The sequence below is a fragment of the Stegostoma tigrinum genome, chromosome 3 (genome assembly GCF_030684315.1).
Source record: "Stegostoma tigrinum isolate sSteTig4 chromosome 3, sSteTig4.hap1, whole genome shotgun sequence".
Taxonomy (NCBI): domain Eukaryota; kingdom Metazoa; phylum Chordata; class Chondrichthyes; order Orectolobiformes; family Stegostomatidae; genus Stegostoma; species Stegostoma tigrinum.
In genome coordinates, this window is record NC_081356.1 from 101034660 (window position 1) to 101055716 (window position 21057).

The window sequence follows — 21057 nt, forward strand, 5'->3', positions numbered from 1 at the left end:
TCCCAAGTGGAAGTGAAGAGTGCACTTGGAAAAGTATACAAATTTACAAAATAGTTTTCAGACTTGTTCATCGTAGCTGGTGCCTTCACCTAGGCCAACCTCAAGAACGTGCTTCCAAAATATCATCAACACATCTCCAGTTTCACCAGAGGTCTGAACATTCTAGCCTATTACTTAACAACCGAAGATGCCGAGCACTCCAAACCCTGTCTGCATTTTGGAAAATCAGATCACAACGCTATGCTCCTCCTCCTGGCTTACAAGAAATTGAGACATGAGCTCCCAGTACAGGAAGTAGTGTAGTGTTGGTCTGAGACAAAGGGAGGGCATACACAGGACTGTTTAGAATTGGACTGGTCCCTATTCAAGAACTCAGCAGCCAACCTCAAGGAGTATGTCACTACAAACTTCACAAGTAAGTCTGTAGACGACTGCATGCCAAAGAAGTTGATCTGAACCTTCCCCAACCAGAAATCATGGATGAACCAGGACATCCACTCTTGACTGAAGTCCAGGTCTGAGGCTTATAGGTCCCACAACCCCGACCTATACAGGAAATCCAAGTACAACTAGAGACACCAAGTGGCAATACCAAACTAAGCTTGAGACCCAGACCAACCACACAGACAGCCATCATTTTGGGGAAGGCTTACATGAAATAATGGGCTATAAAATGAAGTCAAACAGAATCAAACAATACATCTCTACCCGATGAGCTCAATGCATTCTATGCTTGCTTTTGAACAGAATGTCAGTGAAATGATGTCACCTATCCCAACAGTCTGGGATGCACCTTTAGCCATGGTCACTACCACACACGTTGAATTGGCCTTGAAAGTGAACCCAAGGAAAATGACTGTCCTGGATGTAGTTTCTGGCTGTGCACCAAGATCCTGTGTGGACCAGCTGGTGAGAATATTCACAAACATCTTTAATCTTTCTTTACTACAATCCAAAGTCCCCACCTACTTCAAGATGACCACCACCCTGATGCCAAATCAAAATCATGCAGTCTGCCTCAATAGCTATCATCCAGTGGCTCTGATCTCCATAATTATGAAGTCTTTTGAGAGGTTAGACATGGCTCATGTCAACTTCAGCCTACCAAACTGCCTTCATTCTTGGCAATTCACCAACCAGTGCAATAGGTCCATGACAGAGGATGGCCTGGCCCTGGCATCAAAGGAGCAGGTTAGCTGACATTTCGGGTCTAGACCCTTCTTCAGAAATGGGGGAGGGGAAGGGGATTCTAAATAAATAGGGAGAAATGGGGGGGGGGGGGGGGTGGATAGAAGATGGATAAAGGAGAAGGTAGGTGGAGAGGAGGCAGACAGGTCAAAGAGGTGGGGTTGCAGCCAGTAAAGGAGAGTATAGGTGGGGAGTCAGGGAGGGGATAGGTCAGTCCGGGGGAGGACGTCAGGGATGCGGGATGAGGTTAGTATGTGGGAAATGGAGGTGCGGCTTGAGGTGAGAGGAGGGGATGGGTGAGAGGAAGAACGGGTTAGGGAGGCGGGGACGAGCTGGGCTGGTTTTGGAATGAAGTGGGGGAAGGGGAAATTTTGAAGCTTGTGAAGTCCACATTGAAACCCTTGGGCTGCAGGGTTCCCAAGCGGAATATGAGTTGCTGTTCCTGCATCCTTCGGGTGGCATCATTGTGGCACTGCAGGAGGCCCAGGATGGACATGCTGTCTAAGGAATGGGAGGGGGAGTTAAAATGTTTCGCGACTGGGAGGTGCAGTTGTTTATTGCGAACCGAGCAGAGGTGTTCTGCAAAGTGGTCCCCAACCCTCCGCTTGGTTGCCCCAATGCAGAGAAGCCACAAAGGGTACAGTGGATACAGTATTCCACATTGGCAGATGTGCAGGTGAACATCTGCTTAATATGGAAGGTCATCTTGGGGCCTGGGATGGGGTGAGGGAGGTGGTGTGGGGGCAAGTGTAGCACTTCCTGCGGTTGTAGGGGAAGGTGCCAGGTGTGGTGGGGTTGGAGGGGAGTGTGGAGTGGACAAGGAAGTCACGAAGAGAGTGGTCTCTCTGGAAGGCAGACAAGGGTGGGGATGGAAAAATGGGGAGGGGGGGGGGAGTTGCAGTCCTTGAAGAACGCGGACATGTGGGATGTGTGGGAGTGGAATGCCTCATCCTGGGAGCAGATGCGGCGGAGGTGGAGGAATTGGGAATAGGGGATGGATTTTTGCAGGAGGGTCGGTGGGAGGAGGTATATTCTAGGTAGCTGTGGGAGTCGGTGGGCTTGAAATGGACATCAGTTACAAGCTGGTTGCCTGAGATGGAGACAGAGAGGTCCAGGAAGGTGAAGGATGTGTTGGAGATGGCCCAGGTGAACTTGAGGTTGGGGTGGAAGGTGTTGGTGAAGTGGATGAACTGTTCGAGCTCCTCTTGGGAGCAAGAGGCGGCACCGATACAGTCATCAATCTAACGGAGGAAGAGGTGGGCTTTGGGGCCAGTACAGGTGTGGAAGAGGGACTGTTCCATGTAACCTACAGAGAGGCAGGCATAGCTTGGGCACATGCGGGTACCCATGGCCAGCCCCTTTGTCTGTAGGAAGTGGGGGGAATCGAAGAGAAGTCTACATTTGGGACCGCTTTGCAGAACACCTCCGTTCGGTTCGCAATAAACAACTGCACCTCCCAGTCGCAAACCATTTTAACTCCCCCTCCCATTCCTTAGACGACATGTCCCTCCTGGGCCTCCTGCAGTGCCACAATGATGCCACCCGAAGGATGCAGGAACAGCAACTCGTATTCCGCTTGGGAACCCTGCAGCCTAATGGTATCAATGTGGACTTCACAAGCTTCAAAATCTCCCCTTCCCCCACTGCATCCCAAACAAGCCCAGTTCGTCTTCTCCCCCCAGTGCTTCCCAAAACCAGCCCAGCTCATCCCTACCTCCCTAACCTGTTCTTCCTCTCACCCATCCCCTCCTCCCACCTCAAGCCGCACCTCCATTTCCCACATACTAACCTCATCCCGCCTCCTTGACCTGTCCGTCCTCCCCAGACTGACCCATCGCCTCCCCACCTATCTTCTCTTGTATCCATCTTCGGTCCACCTCCCCCTCTCTCCCTATTTATTTCTGATCACTCTCCCCATCCCCCTCTCTGATGAAGGGTCTGGGCGCAAAATGTCAGCTTATGTGCTCCTGAGATGCCGCTTGGTCTGCTGTGTTCATCCAGCTTCACACTCTGTTATCTCAACTCCAAGACGTAGGTTTTAGCTCCTGCCTCTGTAACCGGATCTGCAATTTCCCTCCATAGGCCACAATCAGGAAGAATAGGCAACATCAGTGCCTTGCAAGGCTGTGTACTCAACCCCTATACTTCTCATACATTCACAACAAATTGTGGCCAAATTCCACCTGCAACTGCATTTAGAAGTTTGCTGATGACATCACCATTATAGGTTAGATCTCAAATAATGATGAGACAGACTACAGAAAGAAACTGAGTGTTTGGCGGCATGGTGTAAAGACAACAATCTCACCAAAAACATCAGCAAAATGAAGAAGCTGGTCATTGATTTCAGGAAGCAGAGTGGAGAGCACTCCTCTGTCTGCATCAACTGTACGGAGGTGCAGATAGTCGATAGTGACAAGCTCCTGAGCGTGATGATCACCAACTAACTGTCTTGGTCCAACCAAGTTGACACAACAGTCAAGAAAGCAGACCAGTATCTCTACTTCATCAGGGGGCTAATGGCATTTGGCATGTCTATTATTACTAGATTTTTAAAATAAAGGTTATTATTAATTTGGAGAGGTTCAGGAAAGATTTTCCGGGATGTTGCCACAATGCTGGGTTTGAATTATAAAGATAGGATAGGATTTCTTTTACAGGAGTGTAGGAGGCTGAGGGGTGACTTTAAAGAGGTTTATAAAATCATGAGGGGTTTAGATAAGGTGAATAGAAAGGACCTTTTCCCTAGGGTCGGGGAGCTCAAAACTACAGGGCATATTTTTAAGGTGAAAGGGGAAAGATTTTAAAAGGATGTGAGAGGCAACTTTTACACAGAGCGGTTCATGTGTGGAATGATCTGCCAGAGGAAGTGGTGAATGCAGGTACAATTACAACATTTAAAAGACTTTTGGATAAGTACACGTGTAGGAAAGAATTGGAAGGATATGGGCCAAATGCATGTTTAGTTGGACTAGTTTGGCATGTGGTCGACATGGATGAGTTGGACCAAAGAGACTGTTTCTGTGCTGTATGACTCAACGTGTTAGACGTACATATTTGACTGTCTATGTCCCCAATGTATACAGACGGGGTTGGTGACACTGCTGTCTTGTAGACCATGAGCTTTATGTCAGATTTGAAATCTTTGTCATCAAACACATTGGCCGTTTGAAAAACAAAGACTGCGCTAGTGTAAAGACAGTGAAGGTGAATTTCATTATTGATGGTTGCACTTGATGAGAGGAGGCTCCCAACGTAGGGGAATTGATTCACATTGGCCTGTGGCTTGCCATAGATCTTGATAGTTGGGAGGCAGTGTTGTGCAGTGGGAGCAGTCTGGTAGAGAATCTTCGTCTTTCAGATGTTTTGACTCAGGCCCATTCTCTCATATGCCTCAATGTATGCACTGATGAAGCACCATCTACATTCAACAGCTCAGCAATTGAAGTAGAGGTGGTACTGGTTCTCAAATGGAGATGATGCAGTTTGAAATTTTATACTCCTCCTGTAATGGGCCTTATACCAGCAGAATATCCTGGATATGGGATGGAGTGTTGAGGTAAGTAGGACAAAGAGTTGCTGTGATGTCTCAGTCTTGTTGACTCTATTTGCATATCTATGGGGTCTGTGATGGATAAACTGGTGAAGATCATTGCTTGAAAGTTGTTGTGCAGCACAAAAGGATGGTTTGAATTTCTGTGGACAACCAAATTTGAAAAAGCTCCATAGTCCCCCTCAGTTGATAGAGCGAAAACCCAAAGGTAAGGTCCAAGAAGGCCATGTACAGAGATTGCTGCTACTTTCTACATATTTTCTTGGATTTGTCTTACTGTCAACATTAGGCTCACTATTCCTCTTGATAGACAGAGTCCACATTGTGACTCTTGTAGGACCTCATCAACCACTGGGAGGTAGTGATTGAGAAGAATTTTTGCAATGAATTTCCCTTGTGGAGGAGGGAATACCACAATCAATCTTTCTTCCTTACATAAGTTACAGCTTTTCAGCGATGCTCCAGATTGGTCTTTTCCAGAATGTGGGAGATGAGGCCATGGATACAAGCCAAGATTATGTGTCTGCTTTATTTTAGAATTTCAGCAGGAAATCGATTTGCACAGGTAGCCTTCTTGGTTTCTGGCTGCTGTACTTCTCTCAATCCTGCACCATACTCACCATGGAGAACACAGCGTGCCTTCCTTTGGAAGACAAGACAGTAATTAACCAAGGCTTGAGTAGAATTCCCTTTGGTCTCATTGCTTCTAGGGTTGAGACGTAAACACTGACAACTATGGTGTACTGTTTCTGCTTTATGGCAAGCTGAATGGTATGAAGCATTCACTGACCTCATGTGGGGCTTGATGAGAGTTTGTTTTATGGCAAAACAATCCAACAGAATCAGCAGTTTTCCTCAAATTTATCCTTCCAGATGATGATGTAACTGCAACTTTTTTTTAGAGATTACCTTCTCCTGTCCATTGTCTCTCACTCAGGATAACAATGACAATGACAATGTCACAACTCAGGAACGATAACACTAGTGCAATATTTACCTCTGTAGTTGCTGGAGTTGCCTATAAGCATCCTGATGTTCTAGGCTCCAAACTTAATTCTGAAGGAATGGAAGGTGTGTGAGCTTGGGTTCTTTTAATGTCAGCTGGGTCTGCACTGCAAAGTCTTTGCACAATGGCTAGGAAAGCTGAAACAATGGGAAATAAAGCACCACTGCATACATGGAGACAAACGCACACACGTTATTGACCCTGATTATTCCCATCCTAGGTGTTCACAGTTCTATTTGCTTTCGGCCAGTGTCAAAACAAAGGCACTTCATATCATTCTGTTCTGGCAATTTCAGCAAAGGAACATTGCTGACACAGTCACAGAATCATACTGCACAGAACCAGATCCTTTAGCCTAACTCGTCTGCACCGACCTGACATCCCAATCTGACCTATTTGCCAGCATTTGCCCAGATCCCTCAAACCCTTCCTATAAGTATACCCACCCAGATGCCTATTAAATGTTGTAATTGTACCCAACTCCATCACTTTGTCTTACAGCCCATTTCTTAAACCACCCTCTGCATGAAAGAAATACCTCTCAGGTTCTTTTAAAGTTTTATTCTGTCACCTTAAACCTATGCCCTCTAGTATTTGTCTCCCCCACCCTAGTTAAAAAAAACTTGGCTATTCGCAATATCCATTGTCTCTCATGATTTTATAAACTTCTATGGAGTCACCCTTCAAGCCTCCGACATTCCAGAGAATAAAGCCCCAGCTTATTCATCCTTACCCTACATGACAAACATTCTAGTCCCAGCAACAGCCTTGAAAAATTTTCTGCACTCTCAAGTTTAAAATCTTTCCTACTAAAAAGCAACCAGAATTTTAGGCAGTAGTCTAAAAGTGGCTTGACCAATGTTCTATATAGTTGCAATATGACATGCCAGTTCCTAGACTCAATGTCCTGACCGGTTTGCATACTTCACAAGAAGTCAAATCCTCTCCTGTACTGACACCAACAATTGGAGAGGAAGTGTTAGCCCTGGTCCCTAGGAATGAGGTAGGCTAATCATATCAAGTGGCAGCGGGGCAACCTTTAGAGCATGATGATCACTGTATCATAAGGTTTGGGATGACATTAGTAAGGGACAATGGACAATCGACAGACATTTACAGTACAGGAGGCCATTCAACTCATCATGTCTGCATTAGTTAACAAAAGCCTGACTACATTAATCCCATTTTCCAGCTCTTGGACCATTTTGCTGGATAGCAAGGTAAACAAATATTTACACACTGCTTAAATGTTACTAGAGTTTCTGACCAAAGCACCCTGTAGGCAGCTGACTCCCAACCCTCACCAGGTGAAAACATTTCTCCTGGACTCTCGTCCTAGCCTCCTCTGAACTAACCCACTTTTGTCTTTGCTGTTACTCATCCTATCTCGAATAATTAGCTCTAGAAGTTTCAACACTCCCTTTAGCTAAAGTAACTCGTCTGTAATTGCTGGGATTATTCTTACAAACTCACATGAACAAGTAATGTTTGCAATTCTCCAGTCTTCTTGGGCTTTGACTGAGTCCAGAGAAGGCTGAAAGATTATGGCCAGTGCTCCTGTAAATGCCACACTCTCATCCTCCAAAATCCTTGGATGCATCTTGAGAAGTGCCTTGTCAACTTTGATTGTTAATAATCCATCCATAGCTACTTCTTATTTAATTGTGAACCCTTCTAGTGACACAATGGCCACTCTGTCACAACGGCCTGAGGTGCATTTTATAAAGATGAATGCACGGTAGTTATTTAAACCACAGCTATGCCCCCGCCTCCATCTGTAAATCCCCATGTTGGTGTCTGAATGGCCTTACTCCTCCTTGAACCACTCTCTAACTGCTGATATGCCGCCTGTAGAAGATTTTGAGATTTTCCCTTATGTTAGCTGCTCATCTTTTCTCATTGTTTCTCTTTGCTATTATTTGCTTTTTCACCTACCCACTAAGCTTTCAGCACTCCTGTTGACTTTCAATTGTATTTTCTGCCTTACACACATGATAAACATATGTTTTCTTTCAAATGTTAACTTCTACTTCAGCTGTCATCCAGGGAACTCTAGATTTGTTTGTCCTACCTTTTCCATTAGAGAGAATATAGTTCATCTGTATCCAAACCATCTGCTCTTTGAAGATGGTTGTAGGGGCGGCCTGTACCTGACCACATTAAGCAGCCAATGCCTGCTCACAAGACGGCAGCCTGTTCACACAGTGAAATACAATGTACAATGATACGTTTGAACAGAACTGCTAGAAGGTCAGTAAAAGAATGCTGTACGCTCCCATCCGAGACAGTTGTGACAAAAGGAAGCCTTAGGACAGATAAGTGACCAATTCCAGCTTATTAATGAAAGGATGATTGCCCTAGTAAATGAATAACATATGGCATTGGATTAAGTCCTCAAGCCACTGCAATGGTAGCAGCTGGAGTTATTTCATATTAAATAGTTGCCTCTTTGAAGCTACGTGCAATATTAAATAGTTTCTAGCTAAAAATGCTCTAATCATAGAAGTTGGTCTCAATACATAATCAGAATATAATACAAGCCTCAAAAAAAAGTTAAGTTTAGATGAGAAGTTTAACAGGCCTTGAGAGATGCCTTCTCTTATGCCCCGAACAAGATAGATTGCTTACAACCCATAAAATACAAAATACTAACAGTAGATGCAGTTGTACAATGTTACACTTTAACTTATAACAGAAGTTAGCTTTAACTAACTGCTATAAAGTTAACTGACTTTTTTAATATTATGTAACTGGGATAGTAGGAAACTAAGAGTGACTGAATTTGACAAAACAAAGCACCAAAATGCAAGGGGTAATAGAATTTGAGTTGTCCTTTCAGAGAAACAACCCTGAGAAAGGCCCAAAGGAGCATAGCCATTAAACATTTGGAATGCGAACGAACAGGATGCACAGCAAGATCCCAAGGCCTAGGGATGACAATGTCTAGCTAACGCCATAAGATCACTGCACCTTGCCACTTCTTCCTTTCAATCCAAAAGGTCTCTGATTGGCCTTTGAGCTTTGACAAAGGAGATGACATTTCACAGTTGATGCCTGTTGCGACTTTACAGTGAGTTAAATGTGTGCAGCCAGATGACAATCTCGAATTGGCTGTTGTGAATCAGAAACATTTCCATGGCTGGAATATGCTTACAATCTTTTCTGACAGTCCAATCTTTGCAGAATCAGTGCATGCAGATGACTCACTTGAAAAGGAATTTGAATGGCTGGGCTTCAACCTCCTAGCCTTAGTTAACCTTCCCCCAAATAAAAAGAAATTTGGCTTTTTGTTTGGAAGATAGCTCTGCACATGTTTCGTACGGGGTCCCTTCAACTCTAGGTATAGGGTTGCAGATGGTGAGGAAAGGTTACTGGCTCTGTGATTAAAATTTTGTCTGCAACCCTGTCTACAACACATTCTGTATTCACATATGTTGCACATTTTACGGGCGATTTTCTGAAACACAGTCTTGTACCAGTCCGTGCAAAAATGATTTCCTCAGATTGTAGTTGAGTTTAGAATAACTCCCAGCTGTGTGTGACAGGATTCAAAGGAAGAGATTCAAACCAGGCTGCCAGTAAAAAAACAAACACATCTAGTTGTTTTGAATATTCATTGAAAGATAGAAAATAGGAGCAGGGGTAGGCCATTCTGCCTATGAAATCTGTTCTCCCATTCAATATGATCACGGTTGGCCATCCTACTCAGTACCTTGGTCCAGCTTTCTCCCTATCATAGCTGTCCACAGATGTGCCCATCATTGATTAGATGTCCCACATGATTGGGTGGTTGGATTAAGGGGAAGGACAGCGAATACGTTGTGTTTCATTACTGGAACACAAAATGTATAAAAATACTGTATTTGTTTGTAAAAGCAGAGGGTGTCTCAATGATCTATCCTCCAAAGCCAGATGTGGAGAAGATCCTTTGGTCCTTTCCCTGCGTAAATCAGTTTCTGTTTAAATAAACATCTTCCACTTGCCTGCCTCCTGAGTCTTTGTCCTTGCTTGGGAAAAATGCTCCTACAGTGGGCCATTCTTCAATTATTGTTTTTCTTGCCAACCTCTTAACCAAATCAACCTTGCTCAACTCTGTTCTTGCTTCATTATAGTCAGCTCTCTGCATATTGATTTTTTCTTACTTTGGATTGATGCAATTCGTCCTCCAACACCATTTTGAACCTTACAAGACAATAACCATTGTCTCCTAAATATTCACCCACTGACACTTAGTCCACCTCATTTCCAAAAACCAAGTTAAACAATGCATGCTTCCCAGCTGGACTGAACATATACTGCTGTACAAAGCTCTTCTGAATGCAATCTAGGATCACTAGCCCCTTGCTGCCTGTTTTATAATTAGTATCCCAGTTTATATTTCGGTAATTGAAGTTACTCGTTATAACAATGCTATAATGCTGGCACTTCTGTAATTTCCCTGCAGATTTATTTCTCTATATGCTTTCCACTAGTTGGTGAGCTATGGACTTAATCATGCAATGTAATACACTATCTTTATTCCATAGCTTTATTCCAAAATTGACTTGTCTGAAATCCTCAGGTATCTCCTTTCTCCAGCACTGCAATGTTTCCTAAACCAGTGCTGCTAGCCTTCGTCCTTCCTTCCTTTTCTACCTTTCCTTAACAACCTACACCCAGGAACACCTGGTCTTGCATTCCTTGAGTCACATTTCCAAGTGCTGACACAAGATCATCATTTTCAAAGTTGCAATGTGTGTCAGCAATTCCTCAACCTTATGTAATATACTTCATGCATTTACTTATCAGCACATTAATTCTGTTTCAGTCTTACATTCTTTCTCTCCTATTCCACTTCACCTAATAACTTACTATTCTCCATGCTAAGGCCAGCTGAGTGTCCAAGTATTTAGGGAGCCCAGGTATTCGTGACTATTCTTCCTTGGCTCCCACACCCCTGCCAAGTTAATTTAAAGCACTCCCAATGGCACCAGAAAAACACTCCAAATAGAACACAGTCCCAGCTCTATTTAACTACCACGTGTTCAGCATGTACTGGGGGTGGGGGAGACAACTTCCTCACACTCAATCCAAGTGTCCCAGAAATCAAGGAATCAATTTATAGTAGAGCTAACAAGGTGTAGAGCTGGATGAACACAGGAGCTAAGCAGCATCACAGTATAGTAGTGGGAAGGAATGACATCTTGGAAAGATCAAACTAGGTAGAAGTTAAAATTACAAAAGGTGAAACCATTGGGTTTTCAAATAGTCAGGGAGAAAAAGGATTAAATATATAGTCAATTTTCAGACAAGTTTAAGTTCAAGTATTCGCAGTGGATTTTAAACATTCAAATATGAAAATGTAGTAAGTATGACCAATTTAGCCAATGACAAGAATACTCAAATAACAATATAAAGCTGACAACATTATTGAAAGCTCAGGGATTAACAATAATGATACAATCACCTAGAACACTCTCAATGAACTAATTTAACTGAAGCAAAACAAAAACTGCAGATACTGGAAATCTGAAACAAAAACAGAAATTGCTGGAGAAACTTAGGTCGGGCAGTGTCTGTGGAAAGAAAGCGGAGTCAACATTTTGGATCACCGTGAACAAAGATCTCTGGATCTGAAAAGGTGACACTGCTATTTCTCCACAGATGCTGCCAGACCTGCTGAGTTTCTCCAGCAATTTGAGAGATTTATCTGAAATCCTTGCTCTATATTACATTTGTGACAGACATATCTTTTAAAAAAAGCTGATAAGGTAAGTATATATGCTTGACAATAATGTGCGAAATTACTTTTTATAATATTTGACAATCCTTACCAAGACTTGTTTGGTTAACCAACTCATCAGTTTTCCAACCAAGAGACAGCGTTACATGTGGCAAGTATGAAGTTACTATGCATAAAAAATCTTTGCTTTCATTTGGTCCGGGAAGAATATCTGCATTGATCCAAACCGGTCGTGTGAGAAGATCCTTCATTGATACCAACATTTTCATAGCAGGTTCCACAGTTGACAAACTGACAATGACACGGGATATAATTTTAATCTGAAGGAATTCCACTTCACAGTAATGCCACAAACTCTTGACACAATACATATTGCCTACGGTTTCTTCTAGGAGATAAAATGGAGAAGAATATACCTTTCTGACATAATGAAAGGAATTAAGCAACTATAAATCTGGAAAACTCTTGAAAAATAATTTCGCCAAAGGAGCTCAGGGTATGTTCACACTACTGTTTTTATTTGTCATGACAAGTATTACTGGCAAAGTTAATGTTCAATGTTATCCTTTTTAGCCTGAGGTGATAGCAATGAGCCAAAGTCCATGGTAGGTTCAGTCACAGTGCTGTTGTGGCGGATGTTCTAGGACTTTGACCTAGTGACAGCGAAGGAATGTCAATGTATATTTCAATGTCAGGGTGATGCATGACTTGGAGTGAAACTTGCAGGTGGTGATATTCCATGAGCCTAGTGTTTTTAGTAGAGGTCACAGGTTAGACACTGTCAAAGGATGCTTAATGAGTTGCTCTAGTGCACCTTGAAGATGGTACCCAATGCTGTCATGATGTAATGTTAATAGGTGGGGTGCCAATCAAGAATGCACTTTTGCCCTGTAATGGTGTAGAGCATCCTTTTGGTGTGTTGGAACAACACTCCTGAAGAGAAGCTCTGGGGAATCAGGAAGCAAGATACCACAGCAGAGCCTCCAGTTCCAACCTGCTCTTTTAGTCTCTATTAAGTTTCCAGTCAGTGGCGGTCTTCAGGAGGTTGATCATGGCATTGTCATTTACGGTCAAGTGGAGATGGTTCAATTCTCTCTTAGTGGAGACAATTATGAATTGGTGGATGTAACCACAGACACAGTTTCTTATCTTGTTTTGAGGACAGCTATAATTGTACTACTAGTAAGCAATGCCACTGGGGATCAGCTGATCTATTTTTAAAAGTTCACTTCAGAACTCAATTATACCATGGAATAGTTTGGAAAATAAGGTCTTCCTGCAAGCAAAGTTCCCTCTAAGCAGCATGGTTGCAGCCACTCTAATGTTCTATGCACGGTTATGGGCTTCAGCATGCCAATTGTGGCACTGATTTATCAATTTTGGAAGGTGATGCCATGCATGAGCCTTGGAAGTCAACTCAGCTGCTAAGAAAATTAGAGGGAATGCTGACTGTGAAATGACAGATCACCAAAAATTGTTTTTAAACATAATAAACATCATAGTGGTTGTACCTCTTAAAATCCAACTTGATTCCCTTGTCTGATTGCCGTACTTCACTCAGCCAATTATACAATGTGTTGTCACTGTCAGTTTCAGGAGGATGTGCCATGATTGGCTCTCCTCTATGCGATCCATGGCTCCCAATAAGAATATCGGCTTCAATCATATGTGCACCACCTGGGTGTCAATTAAAAAACATACTTATCTTAATAATGGATGCCCAGAAGAAAATTTTACTCACTACGTTTAAGCTCGAGTCAGCCTTGGACACCACTATAACCATCAAGGTGTTACAAAAAAACTCCTGATTTTTTTTCATTATTCTGTTTGGAGCAATAAATATCAAGAATACCAGACTTCATGTCTGAAATTTACTTTAATGACATATAAGGTGCTTACTGAAAGATTCTGAGATTTAAGACCACAGTTACCTAATATAGGCAAGTGCTTATTAGCAAAGAACTTTTAGATAACTTAGGCTTGTTAAGAAGCAGCAGGTTTTACATGATACCTTAGTTAATTACACACAAAAAAAGGTTCGTTGATCTCTGAGGATGAACTGGCAGTTCCACGACATGTATCAATTTCATTACAGTTGTGAAGGCAGCATCCTGCTCTCCAGTTGCAGTGTTAGGGAAATCTTCCCTTGGGCTTACTTCTCCTATTTTGGACCATCTCATGTTTGAAGGAGACGGCTGCCTGGCAGGCACTGCGTCTTGACTCGGGCTACTGGTTGACATGACTTATTTCAGAAGGTAGGTAATTTACTGTGTCAGTCACGTAGTTGAAATGTCTTGCAAATGGACATGGGATAACTATTCATTATATCAGAAGAGCTCAAGATCAGCTTACATTATGGAAGAGCTGAGCCTTCTGTTTTTCCTAAAGAAATACTGGGCATCACTGGCCTGGGAATCTTTGTAACTATCACCTTTAATCTGCCTTTAGTCCTCGTTTGTTCGAGATTGGGTATCGCTGCCTAAGCAGCGCTAATTACTCATCTCTAAATATTCTGAAGGTGATGGCAAGCTTGAACTAATGCAGTCTTTGGGACGTAGGGACAGCTATTGTGTTGGGAGTTCTAGAATTTTAGTCCAGTGACAGCGAAGACAGTGATTACAGATTTAAGTCAGGGTGGCAAGTGACTTGAAGGGAACTTGTAGATGGTAGTGTTCCATGAAGAGTGCAGGAGGGTTTGCCAGTAGCAGCACCAGGCATACCTAAAATGAGTTGTCAAGTTCAGGAAGCTATCACACAGGACTACATGCATGCCAGAAAGCAAGTAATAGACAGAGCTAAACTATCCCATAGCTAGTAGATCAGATCTAAGCTCTGTTGTTGGAGCTGCACTCATCCAGGTAAGTCGGAGATAGGTGAGTTGCTCATTACAGAATTCCCAGCCTTTGTCTTACACTTGTAGCCACTGTATTTATATATTCGGTTCAATTTAGTTTCCCGTCAATGGTAATCCCAACAATGTTGATAGTTGAAGGTTCAGCAATAATAGTGCCATTAAATGTTAAAGGGTGTTGGTTAGAATGTCAGATCAATTGCATTTATCCAAAAAAAGCAAGACAGCGCAAGATATTGCAATTGTAGCTTGCTATCAATGACTCCAAACACAGGGAAGTGTGTTTCTCAATTATAACAGACTAAAAATAGCATTGAATTGTGACTCTAGGACAAAAATATTTTGTTCATTTTATCACTGACACTATAACAAGAAATTCACCTCCGAAAGGTAAGAGTTCCCTAATGCTATTGCATTAAACAGCAAAATTGAAGCCAAGACAGACTGTCAATTCAATGTGAATATTAAAATTTTACCTTTTCATTCATATTTTTATTTTAGTTTTATTCATACATAGCTGAAAGTCATGGAGTCAATCTAAGTTACCACACAATCTCTTGGTCAAAGGCTTTTGGCATCAATGCTGCTCACCAAGTCTAACTCGCCAAACTATGCACCCCAAATAGTACCTTTACCTTCTGCAACACACTGATTACTTTATACACTGCAAATGTCTTTTCTCTGTATCTCTGATATTATCTTACTTTTCAGTGCCTCTTCCATTTGTGCCTTTCTGTTGGCGGCATGATACCAGATGATTTCCAATGCATCATGAGAGGAGATTCTTCCTTGTTTGCGAAAGTACTCTACTGCATTTTCTCCACCACCATCTGGTCAACAAAATAACTCTACTTCACCACATGACAGTGTAATTAGGAAGAAAGTAAAATTTGCATGTTTCTTTCACATCCCCATGTCATAAACACTGAGCTTTCCAAGATTATGTTCTAAAATACAACTTTAACTCAAAAGTAAAACAGTTCTATAAAATGGGGTGAAATCCTGTAAATACCTTACTTTGGAGTCATGCCATGAGACTTGAGAGGAGTGAAGGAATGGAAAGTCAAACTGAAATCCATTGAGATGTTGGGTTGTGGTTTTCTATCTTTTACAGAGGATCACAGCTCAGAAAACAATAGTTGTCACTGTACGGAAGTACGAAAAAAATCTTACATTAAAGATGAACAGGGATGTTTTTAAGGATTCTGTTTCTGTTTAAAAGGACAGAACAGACATGATTCTTGATGATTAGGGGCAAGTGGTTCATTAGGGTGTGCCCTGTTGTGATGAATATCTGGAAAACTAAGTGGGAGTCGAAAGTTTGGCAAGAGACACTGGAAGATTCAATCTGGCATGGCAATGAGTAATCAAGCCTAGCTGAAAAGATGAATGATGATTTTGTACTGTCCTCTGATATTACATGGGAGCACAAAACACAGCAAAAATTTAACAAAACATGCCTTTCTTGGAGGCTGGCAAATAGGATGAAAGTAAATAGCTATAGGTACAAAGAATGAAAGATTTGTAATTATAAAACACTTTGCACAACAACAGGACATCCCCAACACATTATTCTGACAAAGTGAAGTCTCTGGGCAGCAACCAATTTGTACACAATGAAGTCTTACAAATGACAATGTGATAATGAACAGTTATTCACTTTGCAATGCTGATTGAGGCCACCAGAAACAACTTTTCTTATATCCTAGAAATAGTGTTGTGGCATCTTTTATAACTAACTGACAGTGGTTCTGCTGAAAGGTCAGCCTGAAACATCAACTCTGTTGCTATCTCTAAAGATGTTACCAAACTTGTGTATTACCAGCATTTTCTGTACTTAATTTAGTGCAGATGATGTTGGAGTTGGCATTTCATCCAAAAGTTGGCACATCCTATGTGCAACATTCCCTCAGTACTCCAATGAAGTATCAATCTCAAATTTGGAGTGGTTCATGAAATTATAGCAGTTTTTGGTTCAGAACCAAACATGCTACAGTTACAAACATGCCATCTGATATTGCTGGTTTAAGAAAAACATTAAAACACTTTTTCTGAAAAAGGGTCTGGGCCCAAAACATCAACCTTCTTGCTCTTCTATGCTGCTTGGCCTGCTGTGTTCATCCAGCTCTACAGTTTGTTATCTCAGATTCTCCAGCATCTGCAGTTTCTACTACCATTAAAAAGACACTTCTGTTTTAATAATCCATACACTGGAAATTAAGTTTAAAATAGCCTCTCCAAGATGTAAGGCCCCAGCAGGTCACACCCATTACAATGGAATGTTTCAAAGCCTGGTAAACTATGTTTCAGTCTCAAAGGGAGACTTTTACAATACAGCTAGCCTGGGATAGGTGGGAAGCTGGCTAGGACAGCATTAGAACAATGAAGTGTTAAAGCAACACAGATTAAAGATGATGGTTTCAGAAGCGGGTAAGTTAATACAGGGAGGGATCAGGCAACAATCAGGCTGTGAAAGTTGGCAATCATGGTATCAGGGCAGATATGCTGTGAGAATCTCATCTTGGAGTCAAATACTGTAACAGGAAAGTGAATATTATAGCTCAGCCTCAGACAATGACTAGTACGAGGGACGGAGTTATTGGCAGAAACTGAAGACAATAGCTTTGTTGACTTCTATATTTAACTGGAGAAAATGTCTGCTCACCCAACATTAGAAAGAATGAAAGGGATGAGAAAAGGAGGGGATGAGGTAGCTGTCATCGGTGGATGTGTAGAACTGATAATGTGTCTTAGGCAATTAAAACAGAAATTGCTAGGGAAAAAAATTAGCCCGTCTGTCAGCAGAAAGCATGTTAACGGTTCTGGTCCACTGACCCACTATGCTGCCGCAGAGCAACCCGTGGATGAGAAATTACATTAACACCAAGGACAGATGCCTGGGGGCAATATGGTGGGGCTGGGATGAAGACTCATTACAATGACTGTCTGGCTAGGAATATGGTACATGAAACTGAAACCAAGGAACGGCGCCCCATCCACATGGATGGTAACAGGCCCAGAGATGAATGGGATGGTAGGAACTGCAGATGCTGGAAAATCCGAGATAACAAGATGTAGATCTGGATGAACACAGCAGGCCAAGCAGCATCAGAGGAGCGGGAAAGCTGATGTTTCGGGCCTAGACCCTGCTTCAGGAGAACGTTCATTTCCAAAGAAGGGTCTAGGCCCGAAACGTCAGCTTTCCCGCTCCTACGGTGCTCGTTGGTCTGCTATGTTCATGCAGCTCCATACCTTGTTATCCCAGAGATAAACGGTGTGGTCTCAATCACTGTACACACATTTAGAAGTCAGTCCCCTTCAGCCCCCAGCCCCTCTCCTATACCAAAACCCTCTTTCGGACAGTTAAGCTCACGGCGGCCCCGTCAGGAAGACCACGGGATAAGGATGGACTTCTTCCTCTTTAAAGGTTCAGGGGACCCGGCTCAACCTCGACGAGTAACTATGAAACCATAGCGAGAATTACGGACCGTTTGCCGAGTACCATCTGTCCAGCAACAACACCTACTTTGCTGACGGCCTTCCATCACGACTCGGCCGCACATGCGCACTCACCTCTACCCGGGCCGGCCTCGCGCAAGCCAACGAGCGGTACGGGCCGTTTCGTGCAGTTTGCAATCTGTTGTTTAACCTGCATCGCTCAACGAACTCTCCGTCTTCTCTCCCTTAATCATACATCTGACGTTTTCGTCGTTGTTCAAATTGTCACACAGATTCGTTTCGCCCAAATTGTGCCTTCGACAACATTCTTCTGTGCAGAAACGTCTCCCTGCTCCTAATCTTTACTCTTACTTAACATGCTCCTGGATCACTTTTGCTCAAGGAATAAAGGCCAAGCAGTGTCATTGAATGGTACGTGTGCACCGTTTGAGGCTGGATAGTGTTGTGGTGGAAGTAGTTAAGAGGAGGTTCACTACATTAATTCAAGAGATTCCACTTATGAGGAAGGTCACCGGATCCGAGACGTTAACTTTTATTCCTTAACAGATGCTGCCAGACCTGCTGAGATTTTCCAGCAACTTTGTTTTTGGTTTCTGGTTTACAGCATCAGTTATTCCGGGGATTTATTTTTGTTCCAGAAATGAAGGTGTTTGTTTTATGAAGATAGATTGAGCAGATTAGCCCTAGACCCTAGGGTTTAGAAAAATGAGAGATCCTATTCGGGTACATATGATAGCAAAGGCGCAGCGGAAGACGCTTCCTCAGGTGGATTATTGTAGATGGCGCTGTAGCTCAGCGGATAGCACTGCTACCTCAGCATTAGAGGCCCAGGTTGGATTACACCTTCAAGCGAATGTGTGGAACTCTTGCACATTTTCCCGACACCTGGGTAGATCTCCTGCCACAGTCCAAAAACGTGCATTGATCATGCTAAATTGCCCATAGTGTCAAGGAATGTGCTGGCTCCGTGGATTAGCGATGGGAAATGCAGTGTTATTAGCATAGGGTGCAAGCGTGAGTGGGCTGCTCGTCGGAGGATCAGGGGGGACGCAGAGGGCTGAATTGCCTGCTTCCACACTACAGGGATTCTGTGAATCTAGGAAGAGAGGCTACAAAGCTTTTAAGAACGAGAAGCAATCTACTTATGGTAAAGGGTAATGCATTCACAGCATTCACCACCTTAATGTTTTGGTATCCACCATACTCGGAGTACATTTAAGGAAGAGATAGATTTTTAAATTGTCCGAGGTTCTTGAGATGTGTAGCTCAAGTTGTGAATGCTATGGTTCGTTCACTTACTGAGCTAGTTAGTTTGCCCATGTTTCATTACCCTGCTGGGTATCATCAGTGGTGCGGTTTCTGATGAAGTGCTATTGTGTTTGGTCACCTCTTTAAACTTCTAGCTCAGTGAACTAACCAACCAGATTTTTAATTGGTAATGGGTTAAAGGGTTACCGACAGCAGGGTGATAATACAGAATCAGAGATAACAAGAGCAGGATGCTGCTTGGCCTGCTGTGTTCATCCAACTCTACACCTTGTTATCTCTGATAAACAAAGTTGAGGCTAGGATAAGATCAACATGATTGTATTAAATAGCACAGCAGGCTGAAAGAGCTCAGTTGCCTCCACGTGCTCCTAGTTATGTTCTTATTTAGAACTGTTAAACATAGGCCAGAGGGCCCTTTGAGTCTACGCTATTAGTCATGAAGGTTATGGCTGACTGGATATGATCTCAACCCCAAAGCTTGGCACTCTCTATTAAAAAAGACTAAATTTATTTAAAGATTCAGTTTAAGTGCCAGCCTCCAATAGCGCAAGGGGAAAAGAATGCCACATTCTGATTACCCTGGGAAGGGAAAAGAAAATACACTCATTGCTTTCTGAAGAGGGAGACATCTTGCTCTTAAACTGCATCTCCGAATTTCAATGTCCGCAAAAACTGTAGGTACCCACCCAAACCTGTCCCCTCCATATCTTGATCACCTCTCATTCTTACAAACACAGCAACCCAAGCCTTTCTTCATAAGTTAAGCCGTCTATCGCAAAAAAAAGTCAGGTAAAGCTTCCCTGAACTGCTTCTGAAGCAATTTATCATTCTCCCCCTAAAATAAGGTCAAAATTCAATGCCACAGATTTGGTCTCACCACTGCCCTATATGGTAAGTGTTCCATACACTAAGAAAAAAATGCTGTCAAAGGTCTGTGCCTTGGACTTGTTAGGACTGCATGAATAGGAAGAACAAGTCATACTGCATTAAAAACAAATGTTGTTGATTGATTGGCAAGTCAACTCTGTTGGTCAAAGCATTGTTAAGGCACATGCACCAAGAATTGTCCCACACTTGTTTAATTAATAATAAAAAAAACTCTGTGGTTGGGTATGATCTGTTTACAACAGGTATTTTTAAAAAATTCTCATCTCACATTTCCACCTCTCCAGCCTGGAAATCATCACATACACCACTAGAAAAAGCTTCTCCTTATTTATTACATCAACATCCTTCATTTACTGCTGTCAAATCTGGATAACTTTTTCCATAACCTTTTCTGCTCTCAGAATAACCTCAGGTTATTTTTAAGAGAGGGGAAAAACTAAGTCCTTTCATTCCAGTATCATGATAGTACATCTCCTTTACAGTCTAGGGCTATAGCATTCTTTTTAAAGTGCAGTGCCCACGATTAGCCAAAATACTCTCAACAGGAACTTATCTAGTTTCATATTGATGTTTAGTGTAACTTTGTTGCTTTTGTATTTATAGAAAGCTAAATATCTCTGTAAACCTTTCCAACAACTTCCTTCAAAGACTTATTTAGACTCCCACTTCTCATCCTTTTAAAATTTTGTCTTTTAGTTTATGTTGCCTCTTGTGCCTCCAACTAATTCCATAAGATTACACTTTTCCATCAGATTTAATGTATATCCTCCTAAGGTCTGTCACTGTCATTCAAAATTGCACCATGATCTGTTCATCCATTCATCATGTTCACTGACTCAGGCTCCCCATGCAGTACCACAGATTTTAAAATTCACAGATGTTTTCAAAGTCTTCCTTTATTCCCCCCAGTCTGTCACCATCCTGGCTGTGGGTGTCCTAGTCCCTCAAACCTCCAAGATCTCTGTACTCACCCAATTCTGGGCTCTGGAGCACTCCTAATATAATCATGTCATGTGTGTTCAATTAATTGGCCACAACTTCCAAATTCTCTCTCAAACTATTTTTTGACCAACTACCCCATTATATCTATTTGCGGAATGCAAAATATTGTTTAATTACAC

General features: G+C 42.4%; 1 protein-coding gene across 11 annotated transcripts in view; it reads right to left on the minus strand.

Annotated features, from left to right (window-relative positions):
* fam151b (family with sequence similarity 151 member B) overlaps positions 1 to 18229 on the minus strand; it is a 76526-nt gene extending 58297 nt beyond the window's left edge. For 3 of the 11 annotated variants that reach the window (XR_009445593.1, XM_048526808.2, XM_048526809.2), the window contains exons 1-4: positions 17894 to 18228; positions 15025 to 15150; positions 12981 to 13146; positions 11561 to 11760 (exon numbers count right to left, since the gene is read on the minus strand). Coding sequence is in view for 7 of the 11 variants with exons in the window: in XM_048526808.2 (XP_048382765.1) it covers positions 11561 to 11760; positions 12981 to 13146; positions 15025 to 15150; positions 17894 to 17975 (574 nt within the window). In the remaining 4 variants the exon portion in view is untranslated. The other 8 variants (XR_009445592.1, XR_009445591.1, XR_007247138.2 and 5 more) reach the window with 6 other exon arrangements.
* Between the last annotated feature and the right edge of the window lie 2828 nt (positions 18230 to 21057).